General features: G+C 41.7%; 1 protein-coding gene across 1 annotated transcript in view; it reads right to left on the reverse strand.

Annotated features, from left to right (window-relative positions):
- Positions 1-10,577, reverse strand: part of MCC (MCC regulator of WNT signaling pathway) — a 187,954-nt gene extending 177,377 nt beyond the window's left edge. The window contains exon 1 of the mRNA XM_041399190.1: positions 10,321-10,577. Coding sequence (XP_041255124.1) covers positions 10,321-10,457 — 137 coding nt within the window. The 5' untranslated portion in view covers positions 10,458-10,577. The remainder of the gene's footprint in view (positions 1-10,320) is intronic.
- Between the last annotated feature and the right edge of the window lie 1,364 nt (positions 10,578-11,941).

Genomic DNA, 11,941 nt, shown 5'->3' on the forward strand with positions numbered 1-11,941 from the left:
ATATTGTGGAACAATTTTGCACTTGAAATTCCCTGCAAGTTTCAATTTCTGCATATTCCAGTGCCTGTTCACAACTAACTTGCAACTTGATCCAGATCCACAATACTGAGCATCATCAGGAAAAAGACAGGGTTAACAATCAGCCAGCCCCAAAACCCTGTATGCTTTATTCATAACTCAGCCATCTGAGCTTCTGCTTCACAGCACTGTTCTGCCTTGGCTGCCTCTCACGATACTATTCCAAGCATGCAGTATACACCACCACCCCTTCCTCTGGGGAAGCAGGGGACAGTTCCCTCCTCACCTCTATGCATGTGTCTGTGCATGTCTCCCCCCCACTTCACACTAGATATGGACAAGACATCCAGCATGCAGTAGGTACCTCTCAGAACAGCAATGTATTTTACAGATGACACAACACATACATATTCTACTCACTAGGAATACCTTAAACTTTGTGCTCTGATCACCACTCTGTACTGACAGCACAAACTGCATCTCTCAACCTACGAGGACAGGCAGCCTTTTTGGCTAAGGGTCTCACCTCTGGAGACTGAACTGTTGCAGGCCAACAAAGGTACATCTGTCAAAGGAGAAGCAGAGATTGTCAACAGAATCTCTGCCATTCTGTGCTTTCTTTTGTGCTTTTCACTGGTTTCAAACATACTGCTAATACACAATTCAACCTACAGACTTCCACGTGGTTAGGAACTATAAGGAGCACAGTTTTCATTCAGAAATGGCCTAGTCTCTGCTACCTGGCTTCCCCTCAAAAATTACATATGAGATTTAATTAAATAACCATTAATACTACATAAATATTGTTCTTCTCTATCAAATATAAAAGGTACTGCTGCGGAAAAACTTTTAGAAGAAATCAGACATTGAATGTGTTGACTACAATTTAGCATTATGGTGACATTAATTAACACAGGTCAATTAATGCAAAACTCACTGCAATAGGATGAATTCCACATATGTACTAGGTTAGGGATATGATAGAAATTCGTGCCAATGGAATATAGATATATGTATCAAACATGCTATTAAAGGGGGGACCAGGGTTTAATCCTACAGTGACAGACACCTCGGCTGGCTGACAAGGGGGGAACTCGGCATTAACATACAAAGGAAACTCGGCTGCACAGGAGATGGTCGCTCACGGTGGCATGTACCCGGGGAACCCCAGTGATGATGGCCCATGAAGATACACACCTGAGATAACCAGGGCCATCAACACCTTCCACCTGAATACAGGATTCCAGGAATCAGAGGAGGAACATTTGTCTCTTCCTGGACAAGATTTTGTGCAGCTCTGAGTGAAGAAAGAAACCAACATGGATATGATGAACTTTGAAAAGAGACAAAGGGACTCGGCCGCGGGCAAGAAAAAGAGTGTAAGAACTGTCCCTGCGGAGCAGCAAGTGTGGACGAAGGGGGATTCGGCGCGACAGAGGCTGGATCTGCGTTCACCCAGTCTGTATCCCGGGGTTTGCACTGTCATTTTGATTGGTGGCTGTTGGGACTGTAATACAGTCGCAAATAAATTTTTTTTTTTTTTATTTTGATTACTATTGGGTCGATTTAAATTTTTACTTATAACAGTCTTGGTGATCCCGATGTGATCTAATATTGGATTCCAGGGTCCCCTCTCCAGGTTCGGATGGCGCCCCACTGAGTTCAGCAGCTGGACAGGATTGGGAAAAGCCCAATGGAACCAATCAGATAACACAAACTATTAGCCAAAAGCCACAATCAAAAGGTTAAAAACGGGCCCCGAGCTCTCAGGAAAATAGAGTAAATTCCCCAAAGCCGACAGAAATTTTCACTCATAAAACTACGTGCACGAAGATTCCACATGGGAAAACTAACCGTAAGTATCGTGTGGTTGAGTGGCGTGTGATCGAGTGTGTGTGAGACGTGCTATTATCACAAAGCAACTGTGGACCCCAAGATCGCAGTTCCACTCTCTTCTGCGAGGAAAGTGGTCGATTGCGGGGGAAGCGGGTGAAAAACCCTTTAAAAGCACACACATACACCAACCCAAATCCCGGGAATTGGGGGAGGAAAGGGAGGTGTTTTTCGATCACAGGCTGGATCAGAGGGAGGATGAAGGTCCATCAATGACCAGGAACAACGGAACCTCGCTGGATCCAGGGAAAAGCTAAGAGAGCTCTTCTTTTTTGTCAATCGAAAGTCTACAGATAGGTTCATTGTACGACTAGTAGGTCGGCAAAAGTTTTTTTAACTAAGAATCAAGGAGTGTACCCGTAAAAGGTCAATGTGGGAGCCTATCTACCCAAAAAGGAAAAAGGTAAGCAAGATTAAGAAACATGGGACTGAAAAAGAGTAAACTACAAGGGAAAACCCAGGGAAAACCAGAAAAGGTGGAAAAATATTGTACTCCCGATATACCAAGAAACAGTCCTCTGGGGTGGATGTTGGAACATTGGGAGGATTGCCCCACGAGGAGGGGGAAGTCTAAGGAGAGAATGATATATTATTGTGTGGAGAAATGGGCTCATGTGGAGGTCAAGAAATCGTTATTTTGGCCTATGTTTGGGACTTTTGAGAAGGAAACGTATCGGGCATTGGAGGAATTTGTGTTGGAGGAAGAGAATAAATTTTTTTTATTTTTATTATGATTGGGTCAATTTTTATTTTTACTTTTAACATACTATTTATTCTAAAAGATGCATGTGAACATCGACAGTAAAAACACAGTGAATTTGAAAAGCTATGTATCCACAGCATAACTCTTCCTTCAGATGCCATTGAAGCCCATCCTTTGGACAACACTCAATGAGGCACAACACAAGCCTTGTTAATGCCTTTCATCTACCACCTGAGATACCAGAGTCTCAATAAAATCTCTCCTGTCCTTCTACACTTCTGAAAATGAATTAATCTTTAGTGAGATTTCTTAGTTCAGATCATTTGGAGTGAAGCATGTTTAAAAATCAAGAGGACATCACCAGACGGATCACAACTAACCCCCAAGCTTGTTTCTTACCCCCCTCCACCGTCTTGTGCCCACATTGAAAGTCACACAGCTAGATAAAAAGTCACAACTATAAACTGGCCATGCTGCAAAGAAATATTTCTTACTGAACTAGTATATAGCTAAGGCAATTCTTTGAACAAATTCTAGTGCAGACAGTGTGAAACTTCAGGACCATGCACAGCAGATCATCATCTGGCAAAACAGGCTGACTTAAAAAAATCATGAAACCCTCCACTAGCTATTCACAATTCATTGTGTAAATAGTGCAGGTGCACAGATTAGGGGTATATATTTTCAAGAAAGGCCAGGTGCCCAAGTATTTTGTGAGGTTCCTTGCTCCTAATCAAAACATGTATGGCCTGCTGCTTCAATCAATGCCAGGTAATCTCTAGCCTACCCCAGCAAACAGAGACAAAGAGAATTTAAAAATAATCTTAGAATCCATCCACAACTACCAGCAAAGTACTTGCACATGGTACCCTCAAACAATAAATACAAATAAATACAAGGAGTTAATTGCAAGAACTCTTCTCTTATTCGAGTGCCTCCCAACTCAGTCCATAAATTTCAAGTGATAGGTTTTGGCAAATTAATTCTAAAAACATACAGAAAGTTGCTTCTTAGGATCACGAGCTAACCAACAGTGATTCAGAAGAGTGCCAACTGCCTTGTCTGCTCTACAGGGAAGATGCAATCATCCATGAGCTAAACAAAACCAAGTACTTACTGTAGTCCCAGTCATACTGCTAGAACAGCTACCTGTTCTATGTCATAAACCCAGGGCTATGGACTTGCTAGAAAGACCAAGCACCAAAGCTTTTCATGAGGGCCCAAGCTCCCTATCACCCTTGGGAAGAAAGTAACAGAGTATATTTTTGAAGCTGATCTTTCAGAATTACCACCAAGAAACCCAAGATAACACAAGGCAAAAAAAAAATTTCCCAGTTTAACTATTACTTTTTTTTTTATCACAAAAGGGAAATCACTGACCCTAAGGAGTGATTAACTTCTCTTACATTGATAACGCAACTAGCATGGTATTTGCAACAATCTCAAAGCAAAAAAAGAAATAAAAATCAATAACAAAATTAATAAATATAACAAATAACTTCACTGCTTAGAAGCCAGCTGGATGATAACTTTCAAAGGGATCAAAAAATTTGGCATTTGTATTTTCAAGTGAATTATTATTTGGTCAGTTTTTCCACAGTACAATCTATGTGGACAACAAGGTCCTAAGAAAGAAAATACAATAATACCAAGTAACAACAAGCCTGAGATAAATACTTTAGTTTCTTTTACCAGACTAATAGTGCCAATGAGGAAAGACAAAAGCAATCTATAAGACACACCAATTAACCTCACTAACTTTAAAATGCTAACAGCTCCGGCTAAAACACCCTTCAGGTGTCTGAGGTTTACACAAGAACTGGAGTGCTAAGCAATTAAAAAACATAATATGTTCAGGCAATTCAAGTTTGAATACATTTCTTTGACTGTGTACCAGTTGTAAGAAATAGAGACTTTGAAATACATAATCCCTTAATTAATGTTGATTCTTGGTGTATTTTCTATGCAAAAATATTTAACAAAGCGGATACCTTTTTCTTCATCCTAAACTAAGTATGTCTTTATGGCTTCTCATACACATCCACCCTTCAGGCTTTCCCCATAACTTATTCCTTTTTTGGTTATGATGCTCTGAGAGGGCTGTGGAAGACAAAGTTGGACTAAAAACCCCACAAAATTCGATACAACTGTGGAATCATTGACTAAGGCAAGTCCCAGGAGAAACAGAAAACACAGACCACAATCACGTGAGAAACAGCACAGTGCTTCCAGTCACCGTTTCACTTGGCATACAGTAAGTATTGTGCTGTATCCATATAAAAGCAATCCTTCAGTTACATGGATCACAAACCCTGTGACAGCCTCGTAATGGAGATGGATGAAGACTAAAATTAAGCCTAGGAACAGAATCTGGGAGCTGAAACTCTTTTCAAGACACACTAAAGCAGCAGTGCAAGGACAAAGTACATTTTACCAAGGCTTGGTAGGGTGGCTTGGGGAGTTTTGGAGATTTGGGATTTTTCCCCCCTGGAATTTCTAAAACTGAGCTGGTTTAAAGAAAACACAGAGCAAACAGTCCAGACCTCAAGTGAGAATAAAATCCTGTATTGAGGCCTTAACTTTTTTAGCTTCATGGAAAGAACAGCCCAGCTATATGAAGAGCCAGACTGAAGGCAAGGACTAACCAAAGTTTTGTCCCAATCTTGCTGACATTTTGCAGACTACTTCTAAATGATGTCTCCTTGTTAGAGAGCTGGATTGAGGCCAGACTTAGGACTGTATGGTACTGGGAGCAAACTTCTTTTGAAATTTGAAATCCCAGTAGCTGCAAAACTAGCAGAATAAATATTACTTCTCTCACAAGACTTCAAAGGCATTTTTTTATTTCCACCTGTTCTGTTAGAATTGACCTTTTATAAACCTCTTGCTTGTAGGATAAATAGCTTTATCACTGCCTAGCCTGGGGACATTTGAGCACTCACAACACCTTGCTCCTGATACTGCTTTTGACCAGCAGAGAATACCCTGCAGAGAGTAGACGCAGAATATGAACTCATGCCCAAAGTAAGTTTTCAGAGATCCTGACTGAACATGTTCGCATGACTTCATAAATGGTCATCTTATGGATTAAAGAGTGTTTTACCAACAGTAGTAACTTGACTGTCACAGACAACCCACACTGATTTTGCTGCTTCATTTTATTGGTCCTTAAGTGCTTCAATAGTATCTCTTTAAATGTTAAGCACAGAAGTTGAAGCACATTAGCAAAATCAAACACTTGAAAAAAAGTTAAATGAAGTGGTAACGTCTGCTGTGGAGAGTAACAGAGATCATAGAAGAATAAATCTCCTCACTTAAAAATACTTTGTCTTGAAAATACTGGGTTTTCTCCTCTAACAGCATGCAGCCATTAGATGCAGAAACACTGGAGGTGGGGGGAGGGGTGCCAAAATACACTCAGCAAGAAAGCTGTGAATGTCTTACTACAGTGACAACCCATTAAAAAGGGAAGGACTAGCCTACATTTGCAAAGGTTTTGAGCTCCAAAAGCCATGTACCACTGAAACCACTCAGGTAACAAATCAAATCCAAGTAGTTCCTTTTAAATGCTTCTGTGCAGGGCTAGAGAAGGCACATTCAGCGTGTCCTTTTAACAGGCTGTATAAGCTCACTACAAAGTTAGTAGGTTTATTGGGTTTTTAACATCTTACTCAGTGTACTGGTACTCTACTTTTACCAAGACTTTCTGTGAGACATTGACCAGTGTAAAAAAAAATTGTGTACACAGACAATACCGTTTTCAAACAAACTCTACAAACAAAACTTAATCCCATTATTGTTAATATAATGACAAAGTTCTAGCTGAAGTAAACACTAACTTCACCTTTTTTCTTCACAATTCTAAAATTATGTATCCAGGCTTAAAAGTTAAAATTGGAAAGCTTGCATATTTGTAACTTAATATTGAAATTAATTTTTTCTTCACCCATTATTTTCACAGCTCATACCTTCATTTTTTTAAAAGCAAAACTATTTCCTGCAGATTCAAAGTTACCTTTACATTTTCCAGTGTTACAACAGAGTAATGCAAAATCCATTTAGTGACTTCTGCAGTGAAGATGAAATTCATTGTGTGCTAAATGGAATTTCAATACAATCCATATATAATAAAGCTACAAGGCAATTAAGTTTCTGAAGAAGACATTCATCTAGCCTGCCACCCATAAAACCCCAGCATTCAAAGCCATATATGCAGACAGCATCAAAAAGGAAAAAAGAAAAAAACCACACGTGTCCTTGACAATTCACCAACCCTCTGAAACGGAAAACGTTTATAACTGTAACATCAGATTCTGAAACTTTTCAAAGCAAACAGAATAAAACAAAGTTAAGCAATTACTGGGTTTTTTTTCAGTTGACAGCTTTTTGTTAACAACAACACAGTCCAGCTACAGCTGCAAAACTAAAGTTCTGCTGTAAACAGTGTTTAAGGCTGCCTTCTGCTCTCAGCAATTCTCATCCAGCTGATCTCAAGCATTCAGAATCCAGCCTTAATTGTGGACTGCTTTGCAACTGAGTCGGGGGTGGGGTGGGGTGGGGGGGACGGGGAGGATGGTACTTTTTGGTTGGTTGGTTAGTTCGTTTTTGTGAAATTGCCTCTTTTGCAGAAGAATGCCAAATATTTGCAAGATGTTAAAATAATTACGTAGCAAACATAAACCCCAAAAGAATCAAAAGCCATTTCAGTACAAGCGAACAAGTCAAAACTCTGTTGTTTTCTTAGTACTCTTCCTTAGCTGGATGCTGCAAAATTTTAATATGCACATGTCAACGCAATGCTCAGAGACACTGGTTTAACATTTTATATCCCATAGCTCAGTGTCTACTGGATTATAACTACAAATGGCACATCCTTAACTATGCTTTATTGCTCTGATATTATCCTATTTAGAGCCTGGAATTTAATCAATATCTCAGGTGAGAGCCTGAAAATTAATCAGTATCCAAGGACACGCTCCTCCTCTCCATCTGTGCCTGTACTTCCCTGCTACTATTTAAAGAGGTTTATTACAGTTTGATGCACGACAAAGCATTTCCACAGCTGAGACACCATGTTATTTCATTAGGAATGCAAACATCTCTTTCCCCCCATACAATATGAACTAAATAAACACACATACACAAAATGCCTGTCTTTGCTGCAAGTATAAAGATCTTATTTTCCTTAACAGCTCTGGAGCTGGAAAAAAAAAAACCTTATAAACAAACTGCTGCATCTGCTAGGCAAAGAAATGACTGACCAAGCTTCAGGCCTGCAAATAGAAGGGATGCTAATTTTTAAAGATAAAATATATACTCGGTAGCACCTGCAAAACAGCAAATTTCAGCCCCATTGCATTGAAAATAAGCTAGTGTTTAAGAAGAAGCTCATGCTAGTAATAGCTTATAGATCATAGCCAAGTCTAGCTCTCATACACAAAGGAGATGATTTTAAAGTGCTAGCTTCTGTGTTTTCAGCTCTTTATAAAGATGCCTGGGCATTTATCGCCATGTTTAATCTGCTGTGAAAGATATCATGACGTGCAGAAGTCAGGCCTCCAATCGCCACTGTGGCTGCAAGAAAGGCAAAAAAATTGTTGACCACAAGAATGAGCAAAGAGAAGTACAAAGTAGCAGGGCAAGAAGAACAGGAAAACCAAGCAACTGGCCCATACGAAATAAACAAAAGAAAATCGCATAGAAAGAAACAAACACAGAAGCCAGACAAACAGTATGCAGAAAATGGCAAGATGAAATTTAGTGTAAAAGCAAGTGTAACTTTTTTGCCTTTAATTTATTACATTAAAAAGGATGCAATAACCTAAACTCTAGGGCTCTAAACAACAAACCCCCATGTGCTGTATTTTCAACAAGGACACTGAGTCCATAAACCTGACAGACTTTATAGTATGGTGGTACATACTATAAAGACATCCAAATCCAACTGGACAAGTCTCCTCCTGCAAAAGCCACTGCTATAAAACAGAGTATAAGCAAAATTGAGTAACTACAAAAGCAAGAAAGGCATTCCATTTATACAACTCATCACCCAGGCTACCTAATGAAGTAAAGTCATGTCAAAGATAGTTTCTTAAATATTCCTTCACTACTTTGTCACACATACAGAGATGTAAAGGAAGACAATAATTTATAACACCACGTTCTCTGACAAAGGCCACACCAGTTGTGCCTTGAATGCACAACTCCCTTCTAAAGCAAGGTATTAGCAACCCTCAACAACCAACCCACCATCTCCTGAAAAATTCCAACCACCACCCAGGTCCTGGGCTTCATAGCCATTTTGTCATGAAATCCAATGTCTCTACTCAGACATATCCTGGCGTTTTCAACACAGTAGTTCAAGCAACACTCTGAAAAGACCTACTTTGAAGAACACAGAATACAAATCTGGGACAAAACTAAGGGAACGTGGATTAGTCAATCAGAAATTAGTAGTTTGTGTCATGGTAACATCTCTCAACCGTCTGTATGAAACACTAAAACATTAACATTCCCCGAGTAAGGTCTTTAAGTTAGAAATACACAGAGTTTACATTGCAGAAAAACATGACAGTACAGAAGAGCAAGTGTGCTGTGAAGAGACAGTGCACACTTCACGTGAACATCGCAAGTTTTCAGAGATCAGAATAAATTCCATGAAGACCATAAACAAATGGAAAGAGAAGCAGTCTTAGCACACTGGCTGGAAAGTACACATTTTCAAAGTTTATATTTCAAAACCACAACTGTCAAAATAATCATTAGACTGAGGGGGGGAAAAAAGAGTGTTCAGGGAGCTGTTTAGATAACAAATATCACAACCCTTGAACTTTCTTTTTAAAGTGACTGCCAGTTGTTACAGATTTTCAACAACTTTCTGGCTCCAAAGAGATGGCAGTGGGGATTCAAGCTTACTTAGCCTTTCTTTGGGGTCATATTCTTAGGTTACAGGTTAGCAGACTGAAGAAATCCCCCCACTGTTCCAGTTCTCTAGAGGCACGTACTAATTGCAGGCAATAGCATAAGTTTCATTTTGAAAATGCAAGTTTCCATGACCTCTGGCAAATCCCGCCTTTTGAAGTTCAGTATTTTTTAAATCATGGTGTGAGAGCTCAAAAATACCACTGCCACAAAACCAACTCCTGACCAAAACACACTGCCAGTGCTTCCAGACACATAAACATTCCACTATGGCTTATTTCCAAGTATCTACTGCAATGTACAAGCTCACTCTTCCCCACCACAATCCATCAGCCTGCGCGACACTCCTCAAACTCTCTGAGGACCAGCAGAGGAATTACAAAGTGTGTAACAAGAATATTGATTAAACCCTACTGACAAAACAAAATCATAGGGTCCGGGAGAACAATATAAGTTTTCTCCTAGATTACCCACGACCGCCTTTTTGTGCGTTTACTTGCAAAAACCACCTGCCCAGGGCACGAGGTGATAAAATCCAGGATCGGAGGCATCACCTTTCAGCCCAGGCGGACGTGGAAGTGCTGCGGGCAATGTTCGCTCGCTATCCCGGGAAGCTCTCGGTGCCGAGGCCCTGCTGGAGCCCCTGGCACCGGTGCCGGCGGCAGTAGGACGGGAGCCGCGGAGCTCCCACCACTACTCCAACTCGCCCACAAGTTGAGCGCCGGGGAACGCGGGGTAAAGGGACGGCTCCGTACCAGCAAAGAGCCGCCTCTCGTTGTCGCTACCTGCTGATGAAGCCATCCCCATCACCGTCGCAAGTCTGGAAGAGGCGCCTCATCCTCTCCTCCTCGCCCGTGCTGGAGGTATCAGTGCTGCTGCTGCCGGTGCTGTTCACATCCGCTACAGCGGCTGCCGCCATCATGCGCCCCGCTCCGGAGGAGGAGGAGGAGGAGGTGGGGAAGGAGGAGGCGAGGCTGCCTCGGGCGCCCGGGATTCCCAGTCCCGCCGCGCCTGTAAAGTGCGAGCGGCAGCACAAAGACGGGGTGGGGGCCCTGCCGGCCTCGCACCCACCGCCCGCGGAGGGACACTCGGGGCCGGGACCCCTACTGGGGCTCGGAGCTCCCGCCGGCGTACGGCATCGTCCGGTGCCGGGATCACGGTGGGACCCACCGGGAGCGAGCGGCCGGTGTCGCCAGCCCGGGGCTGGCTGCCCTCTGTGCCGGGGGCTGCCGAGTGCGGGGCGACCCGAACCCGCCGCGGGGGTCGCTTGTTCTCCCTGGGCTGGGCAGGGCCGGCTCCTTGCTCCGGAGGTGCGGCTTTGGCCGGTCTGTGGACGTCAAAAAACCCCAGCGTTTCTGCTACGTTTGAACTCCCAGGCTGTTTGATGGGGTACCGGTCAGGCAAAAACATTCTGAGGTGCAGAGCACCAGCCCCTCTTGACTCATCCAGCTCCCTTCCACTGAAGTCAACAATTCGTTTTTCTGTCCCTGAGCATGTTGGTGGCCTATACCCTTCCCTGTCTGTTACTCTCCTTCTCATTTAAAGAAAAGTAGTTTTCTTTGCAGTCATCATGTGGCCAGATGAAAAAACCAAAATCGTGTCTGTAGTACAGCTTCTTCATTTCCTTTAGTATCTTTGCCACCCTTTTCAATATCTTAATTAATTTTTATCCAGTACTGTTAATTATTGTGAAAAGAAGTGATACAGCACCAGCACACCAGTCTGTTTTATCTCTAACCGGAAACAGGTATTCTGAAACAGTCTAGAACAGCATTTCAGTTTACACAATGCATTATATTTCTTACTCCATCACATCACATGATTTATTTGGGTGAACTAATTTTTTTCCTAACCTATTTCTGTGTTTGAAGACAAAAAAGACCATGTTATTAAGGATATATGTTTCCCTCATAGCATCAGGTATTATTCTTTTCCTATTAATTAAGTCTTTGAAGATATCCAGTCCATGCCACAAAACATCTTGATCTTCCTTGTGCTGACAGGGATTAATGAATATATAAATCCAGCAAAGTTATCACACTTGTTGCACAGTGCCTTTAAAGTACATTAACTGATGGCAACAGTTCTAACTGTTAATATTTATTGTACCTTGACTACGTAAGTCATTACAAGGTAAAGAGTTCCTCTGGCATTTTATTAACTAAACTACTTGCAGGTGTAAGCATGCATACACTCACTCTCGTATTGTCTCGGTCTCTGCAGATTTCCAAATTACGTTGCTCACATTAGTTCTTGCTGGATGACCAGCAAGGGCACTGTAGTATGGAGCCAACACACTTCCATACTCTTTCAAGGCACTTAAACCAGAGTATATTGCAACTATTTTTTCAGATGTTCCATCTCCTGACCTACAGTGGTCTCACTCTTAGTCTTAGCATATGCTTT

This window comes from Onychostruthus taczanowskii, unplaced genomic scaffold (assembly GCF_017590055.1).
Source record: "Onychostruthus taczanowskii isolate IOZ18803 unplaced genomic scaffold, ASM1759005v1 scaffold158, whole genome shotgun sequence".
In the NCBI taxonomy this organism is placed as follows: Eukaryota; Metazoa; Chordata; class Aves; order Passeriformes; family Passeridae; genus Onychostruthus; species Onychostruthus taczanowskii.